General features: G+C 44.5%; 1 protein-coding gene across 4 annotated transcripts in view; it reads right to left on the bottom strand.

Moving 5' to 3' along the window:
* Nucleotides 1-8144: 8144 nt before the first annotated feature.
* RACGAP1 (Rac GTPase activating protein 1) overlaps nucleotides 8145-18781 on the bottom strand; it is a 32730-nt gene continuing 22093 nt past the window's right edge. For all 4 annotated transcript variants that reach the window (XM_066257884.1, XM_066257886.1, XM_066257888.1 and 1 more), the window contains exons 7-17: nucleotides 18329-18409; nucleotides 17813-17930; nucleotides 17333-17463; nucleotides 16507-16671; nucleotides 13654-13749; nucleotides 13369-13567; nucleotides 11307-11412; nucleotides 11014-11146; nucleotides 10771-10906; nucleotides 10215-10323; nucleotides 8145-9295 (exon numbers count right to left, since the gene is read on the bottom strand). In XM_066257884.1, the coding sequence (XP_066113981.1) occupies nucleotides 9220-9295; nucleotides 10215-10323; nucleotides 10771-10906; nucleotides 11014-11146; nucleotides 11307-11412; nucleotides 13369-13567; nucleotides 13654-13749; nucleotides 16507-16671; nucleotides 17333-17463; nucleotides 17813-17930; nucleotides 18329-18409 (1350 nt within the window). In that variant the 3' untranslated portion in view covers nucleotides 8145-9219. The remainder of the gene's footprint in view (nucleotides 9296-10214; nucleotides 10324-10770; nucleotides 10907-11013; nucleotides 11147-11306; nucleotides 11413-13368; nucleotides 13568-13653; nucleotides 13750-16506; nucleotides 16672-17332; nucleotides 17464-17812; nucleotides 17931-18328; nucleotides 18410-18781) is intronic.

Here is an 18781-nt window from a genome sequence, read left to right as displayed (position 1 = left end):
GGGAGTCCTCACTCCTACTTCAGAGCCAACCTCTGTCCCAGAAACTTCAGGACGGAGGGGTGACTGCCGGAAGAGGAAGCTGGGGGCTACTTTCACAAACAGTTCTTTGAAGCTGGGCTGTCGGAATAGGACTAGGGCAAGGAGACAAGCTTCGTGAGAAGTGAGGAATTAGGTTAAAATCTGAAGAGCATCCAAAGTTAAACAGAAATGAGGAACCAAAGGTGAGCTTCTCCTTCTCTGCAGCCCTTTAGTAGGACAGCCAGCCATCTGTTCGGATGAGGGAAGGGCTGGCCTTCAGGAAACCAAGTGTCAGTGGTTCCAGCCAGGGGCAGAGGGCTTCACAGTCACAGCCCCTGGGCCTGGGTGGGAGGTGAGGAGCACAGAGAGGACTGAGACCCCACCAGGCAGACCCTTGATGTGCACTCTCTTCCTCCCATTTGTCAGGAGTTTTTAATTAATGGTGTGTAATCTGATCTGGCCCTTCTCCCTGCTGAGCACTGTCTTCAATCAGCAGAGCCATCTGCAATTGTAATTCATAATTCTCCCCAGAGGGAGGGAGACTCCGGACGGGTGCCTTGGTGATTAATACAATTAGCCTTTTATGTTGATGATCATCTTAGCAGGAGCAGATGATGCCAGCACCCAGCCTAGGCTGTCGCTTCCTCATTGGCTGGCAGGAAGCCCCTTTGTGCTTCCCACCCCCACTGCTACCTCAGGATGTAAAGAGGACAGGTCTAATCTGGGACCACACTACAGAAGGGACAAAGCCCACAAAGGGGCCAGGTTGTGTAACACATTTGGGCTCCCTGGACTGAGGGGAGGGGAAGAGCAAGACAATGACTTATTTTCCAAAGAAAACCATTTGACCTAAAGGATTCTATACAGCAAGGTTAAAAGAAAAAGACTACATAAAGGTAGATTAGGGATTGAAAGAATTTAAATTACAGGCTCAGGCACTTATAGTTGTGTGTACTTGAGCAAGTCACTGAAGGATGCTGAGCCTCACTTCCTTCGTCTGAAAAATTGGGTCTATTCCTAAGGGGGCTGGAAGAACAACGTGGCGCGTATGCACCCCGCACAGCACCAGGCACTGAGTCAGAGCAGTCAGCAGTAGCCAGCTTTACCAACATCATCATCTGCCATTCCCTCTGCCAATAAGTACCGCCGTTTCCCCTGTGGTTTCTAGCGCAGCCCAGCTATTAGTAAAGAAGGGGTCACTTTCTCCCCATACCCTAGGCTTAGCTTGAGCAAAGGAGAGTAAGTGAGCATGAGTGGGTTGGAGCAGGAGGATCCAGAGGAAAGGAGTCAAGAATCAAACCTAGGAAAGAGAACAGGGGAGTGGAGCACTGGGGTGATGGTGGCTAGGAGCTGGTTTGGGGGAGGTTCGGGGAATAAGGGTAAGGAAGCTGGTTGGTGAAAAGAAGCAGGGCTTTGAGCATGTGGAATTTCATATGGCAGCTAAGTAAACAAAAGGGAGCAGTCATCAGAGTTGAGGGCTTAAGAGGCAGCACGATCAAAATCTGTGATCTCCGATCTATAATGAGGTCAAGTGATCTGGAACAAGCTGACTGGGGTTTAGATGGGACCATTAGGTCAGGAGAGGGGATCACCTCAGTCCCTCTGGGCCCCCAGCACTATTCTCCAAGATCTGGAGCAGCATGAGAAGAGCACTCCTTATCACAGGATGTTAATTTGTAGCCAGTGTGAGGCCTGGCAATGTCAGGGGGAAGACAGGGAGGAAGGAAGGAGGGGGGCTATGAAGGGCTAATCAAGAAGAAGCATCAGGCCAAGCTGTGGCCACTTGGGCAGCTGGGGTGGGGGGTCCACACAGCCAACATCTGTAATCACGTCTCAGGGATGGGTAGCTACACTGAGGAGCAGTCACATATTTAGCAAAAGTTGCAGAGGGGAGGCATGGTTCGTGAAGGACGATTATGAGTGTGGGGAGTCCAACTGCACTAATTAATAGGCAGCAGTTAATGGACAGAAAAGGGTGAAACGAAACTGTTTCACAGCTCTGATTAAGTCGGATAAAGGAGCAGTTGTTGCCAGAGCTGAGCATGGAGGAGGCCAGAGAGAAAGGCAGGGACCAAAAACTCCAGCCCACCCCATGGACGGATAAAAACAAGGCCCAGCCAGGCTAGGGTCCAGCCGGCTGCCAAAAAGGCCAAGGCAGAGTCGGCGGTGCCCAGTAATGGCATACCAGGCTGGAGGTACTTGCTTAGCCTGGAATACGCTTCCCCAGCTGCCTTGTTCATCTTGAGATCCAGCTGTAATGTCGTCACTTTCCAGGCTCTACAAGCCCCCAGTTCCCTTCTTCCTCTGAGCTCCCACTGCACTCAGCACCCACCTCCCCCCTGGCACTTAACATATTCCTTTAGAGTTATTTGAACACCTCTGTCTACCAAACAGGAAGGACTTCGTAAACAAAATTATATTTTTAGTTGGCTTCTCATCTGAGGGCAACAGTTTCCTTAACTTCTGTCCTTTTCTTGTCAGTCCCTAAACCATGGCCTTCCAATTTCAAGGGAGGAAAAGCCCTCCTCTGGTATTGTGGATTTGGTGAACAAATTGGACAAAGAATTGCAATAAACACTCCCAACTCCCTGCAAAGAATATCTAATACCTCTCATCTCTTTTGTGTTAAAGCAACCAGAATGTTTCAGCCTATATTGTGATTTCAGAACTCCACCAGGATGGAATACTATTTTGGTCTTGGCCTGATTCACAATGGCTTTCTCCCCCCTTCCCTGACTCAGGTGTCACACATTATGGCTCTGGGGAGTCATGGCTGGGACAGATGTTGATCCTATCCCACACATACTCTGTGCCAGATACCCTGGAGCTGAACCTTACTTTTCCTGTACCTCAGCTCCCCTAAGACCTGAGGGAACACCGTTTTAATCTTTCCACAGCTAAGTGGCAGGTTCCCTGGCCTCCATATCTAGCCTACCTCCCACAAACAGCTAACACTTAAAACCCAATGTCACTGATAATAAGATGCACCATCATTTTATGAGCCACTAAGAAAGAAAAATCACTGCATTTTATTAGTAAGATGCCATTGATTATAAGGTAGCCTAATTCTCAGAGATATTAAAATATATATTTTAAATTCACCTTATGATCAAAGAAATGATCACTTCAGTCTCAAATCTTGGCTCTTTAAGTCAGGTTTTAAGAAAAGGGGAATGAAAGGCCAAAGGGGGACCACAGTGGAAGGTCTCAAGTCTTCTCCTTCCCCTAGCAGTGGTCGGCAAACCGCAGCACACGAGCCACATGTGGCTCTTTGGCCCCTTGAGTTTTTAGCAAAGGCCAGTTTAGGAGTACCCTAATTAAATTAATAACAATGTACCTACCTATATAGTTTAAGTTTAAAAAATTTGGCTCTCAAAAGAAATTTCAATCGTTGCACTGTTGATATTTGGCTCCATTGACTGAGTTTGCCGACCACTGCTCTAAGGGGATGGATATCATTGCCTACATGTGTTCTCAACTCATCTGCATGTCTGTTGCTAGTCCATCTTTTAAATATACAGGCCATGCCTCACTGTGAACATCTTCTCTTCCCCCGTGTCAGGGGATCCACTAAAGAGAACCCCATTGTCCTCATGGAGACAAAGCCAGAACCACTATTTTTGAGGAGATAATCACCTAGCACCCCAACACCACTTATCCAACCACTTCCCATCCTACCAGGTTATCTGCCCCAGAACCTCCAGGCCAGCACTACGAGAAGATGCCGAGATTAGTCATTTCCTCCTAATCGGGCTAAGACAGCTCCGTTAAGCTGCCGACTGCAGGCAGTTCCCGTTAAAGCAAAGCAGCTGGAAAGGGTTTAGCCCTTTAATGCCAGCAGCTGTATCTCCACAGTGCGGCTGCTCTGCTGAGGGGCTGGACTCTGTCCAGAAGCATCAGGCATTTAGCCCCAGTCAATGTATATTAACCTAGGAGGAGAGAGCAGCCAGCTCCCTGGGAGGAGGGGAGGTAGTTCATTTAAGCACCTCCACCCACGGGCTTTGCTTTCCAATGAGGAAGAAAAATTCCAGCCCCTTCGTCTCCCTTGCTCTGCTAAAACCTGGATGACTGTATCATCTCACAGACAGAAAGAGCTTTCTCTGTAGCAAAGCAACTCCATTTCAAAACCTCACCTAAGGACAGATTCACTTGTTAGTTTTGACAACATAGACTTCAGGCCTTTAACCACCCAGACTCATTCTCCTTTAAGCTGGTATTTTTTCTGTCTGAGGTCTTAAGTATTCTTTTGATCTCAGGTATGTATAAATGTAGACACAACAGACTGACTACCTCTTTTTGGAGAGCACTGGGCCCTAAGGTTGATGAGGGAGAAAGCTGAACGGCCCTCAGAAAGCCCTGGCACAGAGCAGCCTTCTGAAGAGAGATCACTCAAAGACTTCTTACTCAAAGCCAGATGGTGAACATGAGACGGGGTAAGAGCTAATGCCACTCAGGGGGAAAGCCAATAAGCTAATCCGCTGACACGTTTCTGGAAACAGGCTGATGGCTTTGGTTCAGAGACTTGCCTGTTCTTGGCTCTGAACTTCACAGAGCACACAAGATACACATGGGTGGCCTGAGAACAGACTCCCACCAGGAGCAACCTCAGGCACCCACACCAGCTTTTCCTCCTCCTTCCACAAAGACAGCCCTGCATCTTCCAGCACAGGTCTTCCATTCTGCCAGAAAATACCTCCATTAAGATATTCTCCTGGCGAGTTTCTCCCTCCCAGGAGCACGCCTGTGCCTTTCCCATCTTCTTCCCTCTCAGGTGTGCATCTCCTAAATTTTAAGGGTTCCCACACAACCAGGGCAGCAGTGAGCAGCAGCAGCTCATCCTGGGATAACCCCCTGAACCTGTCTCCAAGGCCCCCTTTTCTGACTTTTCAGTGAGACAAAGCAGCCCCACCTAGGCTCTCCTGTGGCTTCTAGCCTAAGCCCTTCCTTGTTACACTGTCCCCAGCTTTAACAAATGTACTCTCAAGAAAAAAGAAAAAAAAAAGACATTTTCCTGTCCCAAATGCTTTTCTCAGAAGTCTGGGCCTCGGTTCTCTTTCCGAGTCATCTGTTGAGAGTACATAAGATGGCAGATCTACATACAGCCCTAAGTGGAATCATTACGTACCTAATAATATATTGACAAGCCCATGATGGAGAAATCTGAAATAGCAAGCACCACAGCTGACCTCCAGACTGGGGCTACAATCCCCAGGTTCTAACCCTGGCTAAAATATAATCAATTTGGCCCTGGCCAGTTGGTTCAGTGATAAGAGTGTTGGCCTGGCATGTGGATGGATGTCCTAGGTTCGATTCTCAGTCAGGGCACACAGGAAGAGACCATCTGCTCCTCCCCCTCCCCCCTCCTCTTTCTCTCTCTGTCCCCTCCTGCAGCCATGGCTCGATGAGTTCAAGCACCATTCAGCCCCGCACACTAGGGATAGCTCTGTGAAGCCTCTGCCTCAGGCACTAAAAACAGCTCGGTTGCGAATACTGGCCCCAGATGGAGGGCAGTGTTGCTGGGTGGATCCCAGTTGGGGTGCATGTGGGAGTCTGTCTCGGTATCTTCCCTCATCTCACTTGGGAAGAAAAATAAATAGTTTGTGGGAATTGGAGCCAAATCACCTCTCTGAACTTGTCAATTGGCATGACATCACCAATCCTGCCTACTGCATGTGAATGCAGTGAGATCAAGTAAGATGATAAATGAAAGCACTCTGTATATTGTAAAACACATTACTTTTCCTAGAGGCTCTGTGGGGAATCAGTTCCTCAGTCCATCTTCACTGGTGACCACTTATGTGTGTCTGAGCCTAGCACACAGATGGTATCCAACTGTATGAAATGTGAGAGTAATGCTATATAAAACAATGCAACTAAATGAAGCCTGGCAAGAGTTATAGAGAAGGTAGACAAGAGGAAAAATTCTTGCTTCCAATTGAGTCCCTGAAAAGTGGCCTCCTTTCCCATTCCACATGACTGCAGAGGAGAAGGCTCCCACTACAAGGTTATTCCTGGTGATGTCAAGCTGTCTTCCACCTGACTTCGTGAATAGAAGCCATCAACAAATACAGACTCTGAGAACCAAAGTCTAATAAATTAAACAAATTAAGGACCTACTGGACTAGGACCTCCACTTATTTACAAAATATACCAGCTACAGGGAGCAGATTAAAATTTTTTTTTAATTCTTAGGTTAGCTGCACATTCTTCAAACCCTGTTTATACTAAAAGCACCATGACTAACATGCCCCAACTCTGTGCTTAAAAAGCTTTTTGCATCAGTGGCTTCAATTTGGGTCACGATCAAGACTACCATCAAAGCACACTACTCAAGAACCTACTGTGTGAGATATGACGACCTAAACACTGAACTCTGCCCCCCTTGCTTCTCAGATCTAGACTGCACAACAGCTCTTTCCCTGCTCATGCTGAGTCTAAGAAAAGGTGATTCATAATTAAGCAAATCTTTTGGTGTACCAGGCACAGCAGTGGGTCTCCCAAATGCTTTTCCAATAGAAAATCATATATTTTATGTATATGCATATGAATACATGCCTGTCTATCTGAGGTTTGAGGTGAATAGGGAGGTCCTACTGGGACAAAAAAACAACAAAACAAAACCAGCAAGCCTGGTATCTTTACTCCTTGCACTTACTTGGCACTACTTGTCACCTTGTGCTGTACAATAATTTAACCATGAACATAAGAATTCAAGCCCCCTTTCAATGCCACAGGTTCAGTTCATAGCCCCCCAAAATGATCAATTTCACCACATTAAATCAATTGAGCACCCTGTAGTTCTCCAATCAAAACTCAGATGCCTTCTATTTCTGCAAGAAATGAAGTCACCTTCTCACAGGTGACTCATTAAACATCCAGTAATAATGCAAACTGTTGTTGCTGAATCAAACCATGTAATGCTTGTCCAGTTAAATAAACATCAAACTTAGAAGTCTTACATAGATTGATGGAGAACAATTTAAAGATTCTGGCTATTAGCAAGTGGGACAGTAAAATTCAACTGCATTAAAGGAGCAAGAGGTAGCAGCAGAAAGGGTTAGGAGCAGGGGTAGGGGTGACAGCTACTCCAAAACTCTGAACCCTTTCCATAGATCTCACATGAGGAAGTACAATTTAATTAAGAAAGCCCTTGAAAGTGGAAAGTCAAGTTATTCCACATGAAGTGCTATTAAAGAAGCTGAAGGTGGGTACATAGTTCCTTTTGTTAATATCAGAATTATATTCATGGCTTGAGTCTCTTAGCCTCACCCAAAACTGAGCAACTGGCTGCCAACATTTGACACACAGGTCCATTTCCTTTTTCGTTAATGGGCCCTCAGTTCCTGCATAGGGAAGTCTTGCCTTCACTAACATTATACAATCCATTTACTTCCTCTCCATTAGTGACTTAAAATGTTCCTTGGGGAGGTAATAGAGAACAGCAAATATGGAGCCAGGCCAACACTAGGCTTGTAGAGTCATAAGAAAAGGGATGGCATGTAGCACAAAGTTTAAGAAAAAACAAAACCTAATAGGCATGTGTGTGTAAAAGGGCAGGGGGGAGGGGAATAGGGAGAAGGACCCATCCTCTGTCAATTTGCCGAGGCAGATGGGCCCTGCTGTGAGAGCTGCCACCTCCTGGGAAAAAAGCCAGGAGGTTGCCTCCTTTCTCCACAGTTACATATTAAGCCTACAACTGTTTACGTTCAATCTCAGATACATTCTGTTCACCAGCTTCCGAGTTCCAAGCACAGGTGCCCTCAGTTAATCATCCCAGCTCACTCCAGAGTCACTTCCAGCAGCGAAGGATGTTCCTTTCAGGCAGTCAGCCAGCCAGAGGTTTTTTTTTCTCCTTAATCTGCACCATTCTAAAGACTTGTTTAAAAGTTTGTTTTTTGTTTAAAGTAGTTTCTTCAAATTAGAGGATAACAGTCATAAGGACAAATCTAAGACTTCAATCTGGACAACAGAAACAATGAGAAACAGAGAAACAAACTTCTGGTGGTAGTAAAGGCTGGGTGGGGGAAGGAATAGAGATGAAGAGATTCAAAACACTTTGAGGAAAAAGTATTTTCTTTAAAAAGGTGTTAAAAATTACCTTCCAGGACAAGAAAACCAACCTCACATTCATTTTGAAAAAAAATTTATTTTTTTCCCCAAAATATTATTCTAAATAATTGTTTTACAGACAAGGGTCAATATGGGTCATAAACATCTATAGAAGAAAGCATTTTTATAGACATTAAAAATAATTTTAATATAAGAAAACACTCATATTTACCTAGATGTGGCTATGTTACACAGGAAGATTTCAGCATCCAAAGTGCAAAGGCAAAATGACTGTGACTTTTCTTGCCACACAAAATATTGACTTATTTCCCCTACAGTCTACTCTTAATTGTTAGTTGGGATGAAGAGACAGCATACTGACCTCCAGCGTTCCAGTGGGCAAGCAGGGCTCAGCATCAGAATGAATTCAACTTATGAGCAAACTGGCTTTGACCCCAACCAAACCCAAAGTCCAGCCAGAGGCCCATTAGAGATAAATACAGTTGTAGTGTCACTTTTACAAGGTTGTACCACTTAACACTATTAGATCTAACCAATCCAAATTAAAGCTAAGCATATGCCCATCACTGGTTCTGTCCTCACCCTATCCCATTTTTATGAAGGCTCCATGTTATAGCTCCAGTTCATAATGGGGGAAGGGAACTTCCAAGTTCTCGGAAGGAGCCATTCTAAATCCTGTCCAAACCCGTCTTTACCCTGCCCTCCCACCACCCACCCTGAAACAAGTCAGTCTTACTAAAGAGGTAGGCTTCTGTCACTGTCTCATAGAAATAAATTCTAAGTAACACCAGAGAAAGGTTATTCCATGAGCAGCATTTAGCTTTAAGCCAAAAGACAAGCCACCCCACCCCAGTTCCCATAAAATCACAATGAATCCCATACTACGCCTCCACCCCTGTAAAGATCTCTCATCTAAAGCTCCCAACAACAGCACAAGGTATTGATATTACATTACCTGAGGAGAAGGAGAGGAAGATATATATAGTTTTAATAAACCCCCATGCACAATTAAATGTGATTAAAAGCCTAGAGAAAGCTAAAAGTAGTAACGAGTACAGGAGGCTGCAGAGCAGAGTACAGGCGCGCCCTTTCTTGCAGTCGGTAAACGCTGGGAGGACAGGAGACATGACTTCACTTGAGCATTGGAGAAGCAAAAAAGTTGCCTTGTCGTCCTAGATTGGTAGCAGACTTGCTTTTGCTCCCAAATCTAAAGAAAAGAGAATAAACTGGAAAACTATTCTATAAAAAAGTCATAAATGGACAACTATAACAGGATGATGTAATCAACCAGAAACCCCACAGAAACTACTCTGTCATCTCAGATGAGAGGGCAAACGGTGAAGACCTTTAGATCCCTTTAAAAAGGGGGATCCTGCCCTGGCCGGTTGGCTCAGCGGTAGAGCGTCGGCCTAGCGTGCGGAGGACCCGGGTTCGATTCCCGGCCAGGGCACATAGGAGAAACGCCCATTTGCTTCTCCACCCCTCCGCCGTGCCTTCCTCTCTGTCTCTCTCTTCCCCTCCCGCAGCCAAGGCTCCATTGGAGCAAAAGATGGCCCGGGCGCTGGGGATGGCTCTGTGGCCTCTGCCCCAGGCACTAGAGTGGCTCTGGTCGCAATATGGCGACACCCAGGAGGGTCGCAACATGGCAACGCCCAGGATGGGCAGAGCATCGCCCCCTGGTGGGCAGAGCGTCGCCCCCTGGTGGGCGTGCCGGGTGGATCCCGGTTGGGCGCATGCGGGAGTCTGTCTGACTGTCTCCCTGTTTCCAGCTTCAGAAAAGATGGAAAAAAAAAAAAAAAAAAGGGGGGGGGATCCTTATGGCTCCAGGTTTCCTTATTTTTTTTAATTCACTTTAGAGAGAAAAAGGGTGGGGGAAGAAGCAGGAAGCCTCAACTCCCATATGTGCCTTGAGTAGGCATGCCCAGGGTTTTGAACCTGTGACTTCAGCATTTCAGGTTGACACTTTATCCACTGTGCTACCACTCATCTGGCTCCAGGTTTCTTTTTAAAGTCTAGTCGCTAGCTAAGATCTAATTCAATCTTTCTTTCAATTAGCTTCAGCATGATGGGAGAGAAATCTAAGGGAAAAATAACCCTATTTTCCTAAGCAGGCCAATTCCACATACCTGGGCGTGTTCCTGGTGAGGGTGGAGCGGACTCGTTGTGACAGGGAGCTGGATGAAGGAGTCTTGAGAAGCTGATGCTCAGGAGTGGTCACAGGCCCCAGTAAACTCACTTCAATCAAAGTTAAGTCATGTTTTTAAAGGAGGGAAAAAAGAAAGCACCCTTGTAGGTGGCCAGTTTTAAGCCTAAACCCCTGTAAAGCACTTAAGAGCTAAGACTAGAGACCTAGCAAAGTCCCAGAGATCATTTTTGTCCTCATGTTGTAACACACCAGTGTATCTTCTGAACTATGCCGGCAACTGCTCAATGAATGGCTGATATTCACTTATACAAATTAACATTATATCTATATACTTTTAAATTTCCATATGGGCCAAGAACAAAAAAGTGAAAAAAAATCAGGACAGTAGAACTGTACAAATTTTTCTTTAATGTTATAATCCTCAAAATAAATTTAATTTTCATGAAAGAACATAAATTTCAAACAATTCTAGCAAAGACAGGGAGAGAATACACAAGAGGGAGTCAGGTCCTTTAAAAAGCTAACTCAGGCCTTACCTTTAATATCTGGTGTTTGTGGTGTTGAAAAGGCATTTGAGTTTTCAATGACATGCATGGGGTCAATGTTCTCTTGTTCCACCATCATGAACTGACTCCAGTATTCCAGGGGCAGTGAAAGCAAGCGTTCTACTACCTAAAAGCCACCAAACATGTTAGCAAATTCTCAAATCTCAGAGTTTATCTCTCACCAGTCTCATGTTATCATGTCACACAAGTTCATATATATAAATGTTTGCCTACCTTGGGTTGACGCTTGATGTCCTGTAACATTGTCATTGGATCTGGATTGGGTACAGCATGGGCAACTATTGTAGGGCCAAACACTTTAGCCAAATTGGCAACATCCATTTTAGTGTTTGGGCTCTGAGCCACTCTAAGCAAAAGAGCATTAAATTAGAAGATTGTTCCTCCACTTAAATAAAGACGAAAATATAAGTTCTACAAGAAAACAATTCACCTCCTAACACACAACCTACATTATCTTTCCTTGGAAAATTCCCTAACTCCCAGAAACAACTTTTTGTTGTTCTTACCTCTGCAAGTGAATCATGAGGAAAGCCAATGTGTCTCTGTTGGCCTGGGGCAGTTCACCAACAGCCTGGTACATGGCAGCTATGCTGTTGTCCTCATCTGTGATTTCTGTAAATAAAAAGAAAGCATCAAGAGGCCTAAGACTTCTTTCCCTTGACAGCAAGCTTCCAAGTTATCGACCGGACTCTCATCTATACAGTAAGCTCTGAAACTTCTGATTAGGTTCATGACTGCATCAGACTCTAGTTTCATTAACAAGCAGGATACTGGCAACAGCTCAGTATTAGAAATCAGAACTTAAAACAAAAACAGCTCTTGCAGTTAGGTAAAGCTAGCTAGCAACCCATGTTCTAGGACGGCAGATACACAACCGCTATGACTACAATTATCAAGAAGGTATTTGTTCATAAAACATGTTTATGGGCCTACTACGTGCTAGGTACTATTGGAGGAGTTGGTCAAAAAGCTGATATTTATCAAGTAGTAATAATACATCTAATAAAATAAGGCAGGCAAGAACCTAGGCAGTAAATGAGAGCTGTTACTTTAGACAAGGTGGCAGGAAAGGTTTCTGAGGACAAAATACCCAAAAAGAAACAAGAAATAAAGAAATAGCCTGACCAAACAGTGGCGCAGTGGATAGAGAGTCAGACTGGGATGTGGAGGACCCAGGTTCGAGACCCCAATGGTAGCCAGCTTGAGCAATGGGTCACTTGTTCTGCTGTAGCCTCCCAGTCAAGGCACATATGAGAAAGCAGTCAATGAACAACTAAGGTGCCGCAACGAAGAATTGATGCTTCTCATCTCTCTCCCTTCCTATCCATCTGTCCCTATCTGTCCCTCTCTCTGACTCTCTGTCTCTGTCACACACACACACACACACACACACACAAAAAGAAATAAAGGAACAAATCATGCAAATATCATTTCAAGCTGAGACAACAACTAATGTGAAGGCTTCAAGGAGGCTTGGTATGTTCTAAGAATTGTAAGAATTCCACTGTAACTGGAGAGGAAAGAAGGAAAGGGTATAAAAGGAAATGATGTTGGAGACATAACCATGAGCCAAATCATGTAAGGTCTTTGGGCCATACTAAGGACTATAGATTTTATTCTGTGAAGGAAGGGAAGCCATCGGAAGACCCTGAGGACAGAAAGGACATTATGTAATTTAATTATAAAAGAACCACTCTTGCTACTCTATGGAGATCATACCATCGAGGGCAAGAGTAGAAAAAGGAAAATCAGGAGGTTCTTCCATCACTCCAGGACAAGAGATACTAAGAGTGGTAGTAGTGGAAGGGGTGACAAATTTCAAATTTAAGCTACATTTTACAAGACCTCTAGGCCCTGGCCGGTTTGCTCAGTGGTAGAGCGTCGGCCTGGTGTGCAGGAGTCCCAGGTTCGATTCCCAGCCAGGGCACACAGGAGAAGTGCCCATCTGCTTCTCCACTCCCCACTTCTCCTTCCTCTCTGTCTCTCTCTTCCTCTCCTGCAGCCGAGGCTCCATTGGAGCAAAGTTGGCCCGGGAGCTGAGGATGGCTCTGTGGCCTCTGCCTCAGGTGCTAGAATGGCTCTGGTTGCGACAGAGCAACACCCCAGATGGGCAGAGCATTGCCCCCTGGTGGGCGTGCCGGGTGGATACCGGTCGGGCGCATGCGGAACTCTGTCTGACTGCCTCCCCGTTTCTGGTTTCAGAAAAATACAAAAAAAAAAAAAAAAAAAAAAAAAAAGACCTCTGTGGACAAGATTTGCCAATAGATTAAATATGGAGTGTGAGAAAAAGCAATCAAGGATGGTTCCAGGTTCAAAAGGACAACCAGACTTGACCAAAACAACAAAAAGCAACAGCAAAAAGATCTGTTAGAGCCTTATACAGTTTCGACAGGAAGAGGACAGGCATGGGCAACACAGATATAGTTATTTATCCATATAAGTATTTGCGTATCTACTATGTTTCAGGCACTATACTAAGTGGGGATAAAACTGCAAACAAAAGTAAAAAATTCGTGCCCCTTGTGGGACTCACACTCAAGTATTGAGATCTGCCTGATCTGTCTTTACCTGCTGCTTCCATAAAAGTCTTGTTTAGCCGAAAGGTCAGAAGGGGCTCTTTGAGGTTTCGAAGGAAGTCTTTCAGGAGGCTACAGACAGCATGAATGTCATCCACTTTACTGAGGAGGGGTACAGTTTTCACTCTGAGAAATTTTTCTTTCAGTTCTTTCACTGTCCGGTCGCAGCCTGAGACCCGATACAGACCTGTCTATTATTGAGATGATACTATCAGTTAAGAAGTTCCTAAGTGTTAACACAAGTAACCAACTCACCCTGTCCTAAGTTCACACTTACCTCGGTCAGTCCTCTCTGCTCAATCTCATTTACACAGTGGACAATAATGGAGGGGATCATTGGAGAAGTCTGGGACACATAATCTGCCAGCATTCCCTGAAAAGGGAAAGTTTAAAATGATCATTTATACCACTTAGACCAGCAGCTCTAGACCAGTGGGCAGAACCATCCCTAGACTAATACTCAGGCTGGGATATCAGTCTACTTTTAAATTTCTATTCCCAGTGCATATGTTAGAAGAGAGACAATTATTTTTCCTACTTCCACACCACAACTGATTTATGGTCACAAAAATCACCCTCTTCATACGTAAGTAATAAAACCACTAGCTACAACTGCAACCTTGCTTCTTTTCTACTCAAGAGCATCAGAAAAGAGGCAATGATGAGCCTGACCAGGCAGTGGCGCAATGGATAGAGCGGCGAACTGGGATGCGGTGGACCCAGGTTCGAAGCCCCAAAGTCACTGGCTTGAGCACAGGCTCACCAGCTTGAGCGTGGGATCATAGACATGACCCCATGGTCACTGGCTTGAGCAAGGGGTCACTCACTGGTGTAGGCCCCTGGTCTAGGCACATATAAGAAAGCATCACTGAATAACTAAGGAGCTGCAACGAAGAACTGATGCTTCTTATCTCTCTCCCTTCCTGACTGTCCCTATTGGTCCCTCTTTCTGTCTCAAAAAAACAAACAAACAAAAAACAATGAAGCAATGATGAGATTACAGGTATGGCCTTTAATGTAAACTAATTTGTTACTTTAAAAAAGAAAACCTTTTAAATTATTCTTAGTAAGGAAAATTAACACAATTTAATTGATTGTACATAAACCCACCTAAAGGGAAGAACTCCATGGAATTATATTAGAGTACTGGAAATTTGTAAAAAAATCTTTGCACAAATAAGAACTCTTTTTTTTTTTTTTTTTTTTTTTTTTTCACTTTTTCTGAAGCTGGAAACGGGGAGAGACAGACAGACTCCCGCATGCGCCCGACCGGGATCCACCCGGCACGCCCACCAGAGGCGACGCTCTGCCCACCAGGGGGCGATGCTCTGCCCATCCTGGGCGTCGCCATGTTGCGACCAGAGCCACTCTAGCGCCTGAGGTAGAGGCCACAGAGCCATCCCCAGCGCCCGGGCCATCTTTTGCTCCAATGGAGCCTTGGCTGCGGGAGGGGAAGAGAGAGACAGAGAGGAAAGCACAGCGGAGGGGTGGAGAAGCAAATGGGCGCTTCTCCTGTGTGCCCTGGCCGGGAATCGAACCCGGGTCCTCCGCACGCTAGGCCGACGCTCTACCGCTGAGCCAACCGGCCAGGGCCAAGAACTCTTAAGATTAAGGAAAAATCGGCCCTGGCTGGTTGGCTTAGTGGTAGAGCGTCGGCCTGGCGTGCAGAAGTCCCGGGTTCGATTCCCAGCCAGGGCACACAGGAGAAGCGCCCATCTGCTTCTCCACCCCTCCCCCTCTCCTTCCTCTCTGTCTCTCTCTTCCCCTCCCGCAGCCAAGGCTCCATTGGAGCAAAGATGGCCCGGGCACTGGGGATGGCTCCTTGGCCTCCGCCCTGGGCGCTAGAGTGGCTCTGGTCGCAACATAGCGACGCCCCGGAGGGGCAGAGCGTCGCCCCCTGGTGGGCATGCCGGGTGGATCCTGGTCAGGCGCATGCGGGAGTCTGTCTGACTGTCTCTCCCCGTTTCCAGCTTGAGAAAAAAATAAAATAAATAATAAATAATTAAAAAAAAAAAGATTAAGGAAAAATAACATTTGATTTGCTGAGGGCTTGGTAGCAACCTAGTCATTTTGCTTTGATTCTTGTTAATGTTGCTTGTATAATAAATACTTTCTTAATGGATTGAATAAATTTTTAGAAACAAACACCCTAATCTTAATAGCCTAGTATGGAATATCTTGAATGTAAGAGATAATCACAGATGAAATTTTATGTTGGCTGGGATTTGATTTAAAATAATTCACTGGACAGGGCCAGAAGAAAGAGATGTAAAGTATGGATAAATCAAGACTAGACATGAATTAGTAATTGTGGAATTTGAATGATAGTAACCAGGATTTAGTTATATTAATTGGTCTATTTTTGTATATGTTTCAAATTTTACAAAATACCTTACGATAAGATGGGGAGGGGAGGAAAGAGGAGAAAAGGAAGGGGAGGAAGAAAAAGAAGAAGAAGGAAGGAGAGAATGGAAACAGGGAGGGAAGGAGGGAAGAAGTGTGAAGAGGGAAGAAGGGAAGGAGAGAGAAAGGGAAAGGAAGGGCAGGGAGTGAGTGCAGGTTAGAGATGAGGAGTTTGGTCTAGAAAATTTATGAAACAGACACACCCAAACAGGACTCAGCAACAAGTTAACATTTTCTAATTTCTATTCATTACTCACAGAAGGAAAGATTGGCATTAATTTTAAAACAAAAACTGACATTCGGCTTTGGAAAAGCAATAAAAGTCATAACGTAATGATGCTTCCCATAGGTCAGGGGTCCCCAAACTACGGCCCACGGGCCGCATGCAGCCCCCAAGGCCATTTATCTGGCCCCCACTGCACTTCCGGAAGGGGCACCTTTTTCATTGGTGGTCAGTGAGAGGAGCACATTGGCCATCTCATTAGCCAAAAGCAGGCCCATAATTCCCATTGAAATACTGGTCAGTTTGTTGATTTAAATTTACTTGTTTTTTATTTTAAATATTGTATTTGTTCCCGTTTTGTTTTTTTACTTTAAAATAAGATATGTGCAGTGTGCATAGGGATTTGTTCATAGTTTTTTTTATAGTCCGGCCCTCCAATGGTCTGAGGGACAGTGAACTGGCCCCCTGTGTAAAAAGTTTGGGGACCCCTGCCATAGGTCATACCTCTCCAATTTTAACAGGTGTTCCCATTAGGGTAGGAATGCAAGGAAGGGGACAACGGTCCCGACATTCCGGATGAGAGACCACACGACAATCTCGACACTTCAGAGACAGCTTGCCAAATTTTATCCGCTTTCCACATGGAACACAAGATTCGGGTTTAATAACCTGAGGATGAAACGAGGCAGAAGAAACAGAGTGCTATGAATTAGAAAACATCATTAACCAACATTAAACTCTTAGCGTGTGCTGAATAACTTTCTAATCCTTTTAACACATATCTGTTTGTGTAATTCTCACAATAATCCTATAATATAAGTTTTGTTTTGTTTAAGGAAACAAGCAAATAGAGGATAAGTAACTTGCATTAGGTCATCCAGCTGGAAGGGAACAGTGTAGAGTAGTGGAAACAACTTGTTTACAAGGAGACAGAAAACCTCCATGTTAACTGTGCCACTTACTGTCATGTGGCTCAAACAAGTTAGTTATCTCCTAGGAGACTTACCAATTTGCTTGCGTTTTTATGAGGAAATCAAATGAAACAAAGTTAAAATGTGCTATTATTTGAAAGTAAAACAAAAAATTATCACTCAAAAGCACAAACTGCTTCTGAAAAGTTGCTTTCTTTGAATTTAATCTACTCACAAAATGGAAAGGCACGCACCTTTTGTAATTCAGTAGTGACCCATGGAGAATAGAGTTGGAAGGAGGAAGGAATTTTGACATTTAACTTTATAATGCTAACATATTTAAATTTCTTCCTGGTCTATAGTACTTTCACAATTAAAAAATTAAAGGTGCCCAAAAGAAGGAGCAATGGCAGATTTACCGTCTTAGAGACAAAGTCATGCAGACGCATCCCCCCATTACTCTGCGGAGTGCCGGAACAGTCTGTCTCTGTTCTTGGCTCCAGCTGCCTGCTGACCAAGGTGGAGTCACTGTTCCAAGTCTGTAAAGTACCTAGAAAACAAGCAATTTTAACCTTCAGTCCTAAGTATTTTTTTCCTTCTAAATTTTAACCCTAATTTTAATATAATTGGAGATAACCAACAATCTGTAACCATAACCAGAAGTGAATATAACATGCAAAAAAAATAAAATGTATCTAAAATAATATGTTATACACTAGTGGCATAGGCCAGGCTAGCAATCTAAGGTACAGCTTGACACAGTGCTTTGGACTTCATTAAGCAGCAGTAAGAAACTACCCAATACATCCAACCCCTGCCTTAGGAGGGTTCTAAGAAACCAATTCTCCCAAATTTTACCAATTGTTTACACAGGCAAAACAGCATCAAACCCAGCAGACCTGTTTTCCTTTGGTTTCTTGTCCAATACGGTACAGTTTCAATAGTGGATGTAGCCTCAATGGGCCCACCATCATTGGGAACAGTCACTGTCGTTTTTGCAACTATGGATTCATTCCCCTGAAACAAAAGTTGTAATGAGGGAAGGACAACAACTTGAATCTAATTTCCCCTCTAATACAGGATTTTGGAGTGCTTGAAAAATTCCTGAATCTTTGTCAGGACTTAACGCCCCAGCCCAAATCACTAGTAACTCATAATCTCATGCTTAAGAACAGAAATTTAGATCACAGGGGTATATATACAAACAACTAAGAATTAAGCATAAAACTTATAATTGTTTACTTAATCAGACTAATTCCATTTGTATGAATGATAAAGATTCTATGAAATAAAAAACTCTCACCAATATCTCTCTCAAAATAACACTGCAATGTTGACTCAGAATTTATAATACTTGGTGCCACTAATCTTTGATGTGTTCAAGACCGTAATTCCCTTGGCCTGACTATTCTTACCTGGTCTGCAGTAGAGCCAATGGATCGAGTTTTCTTTATAGGTCCGGGGGGACCATCAGTGAACTGTCGGCTACTAGAGCGCTAGAGAAGGGGCAAACATCAATATCTTTAGTGCCAAGCAGATCTGAAGCATTGAAGATAAACTTTTTCCATTAGACAACTTGAATGCAGCAAGTCCTAGGTTCCAAGGCTACAGTAAATAATAATGTACATACTCTCTCCCACTGCCTATTTCCACATGAAGCTTAAATTGTACCAACACAGCCTGACCAGGCGGTGGCACAGTGGATAGAGCATCGGACTGGGATGTGGAGGACCCAGGTTCGAGACCCCGAGGTCACCAGTTTGAGCGCGGGCTCATCCGGTTTGAACAAAGCTCACCAACTTGGACCCAAGGTCACTGGCTTGAGCAAGGGGTTACTTGGTCTGCTAAAGGCCTGTGGTCAAGGCACA

This window comes from Saccopteryx bilineata, chromosome 2 (genome assembly GCF_036850765.1).
Source record: "Saccopteryx bilineata isolate mSacBil1 chromosome 2, mSacBil1_pri_phased_curated, whole genome shotgun sequence".
Classification (NCBI taxonomy): domain Eukaryota; kingdom Metazoa; phylum Chordata; class Mammalia; order Chiroptera; family Emballonuridae; genus Saccopteryx; species Saccopteryx bilineata.
Note: the sequence above shows the minus strand (reverse complement) of the source record. Positions and strands in the feature narration are given on the sequence as shown.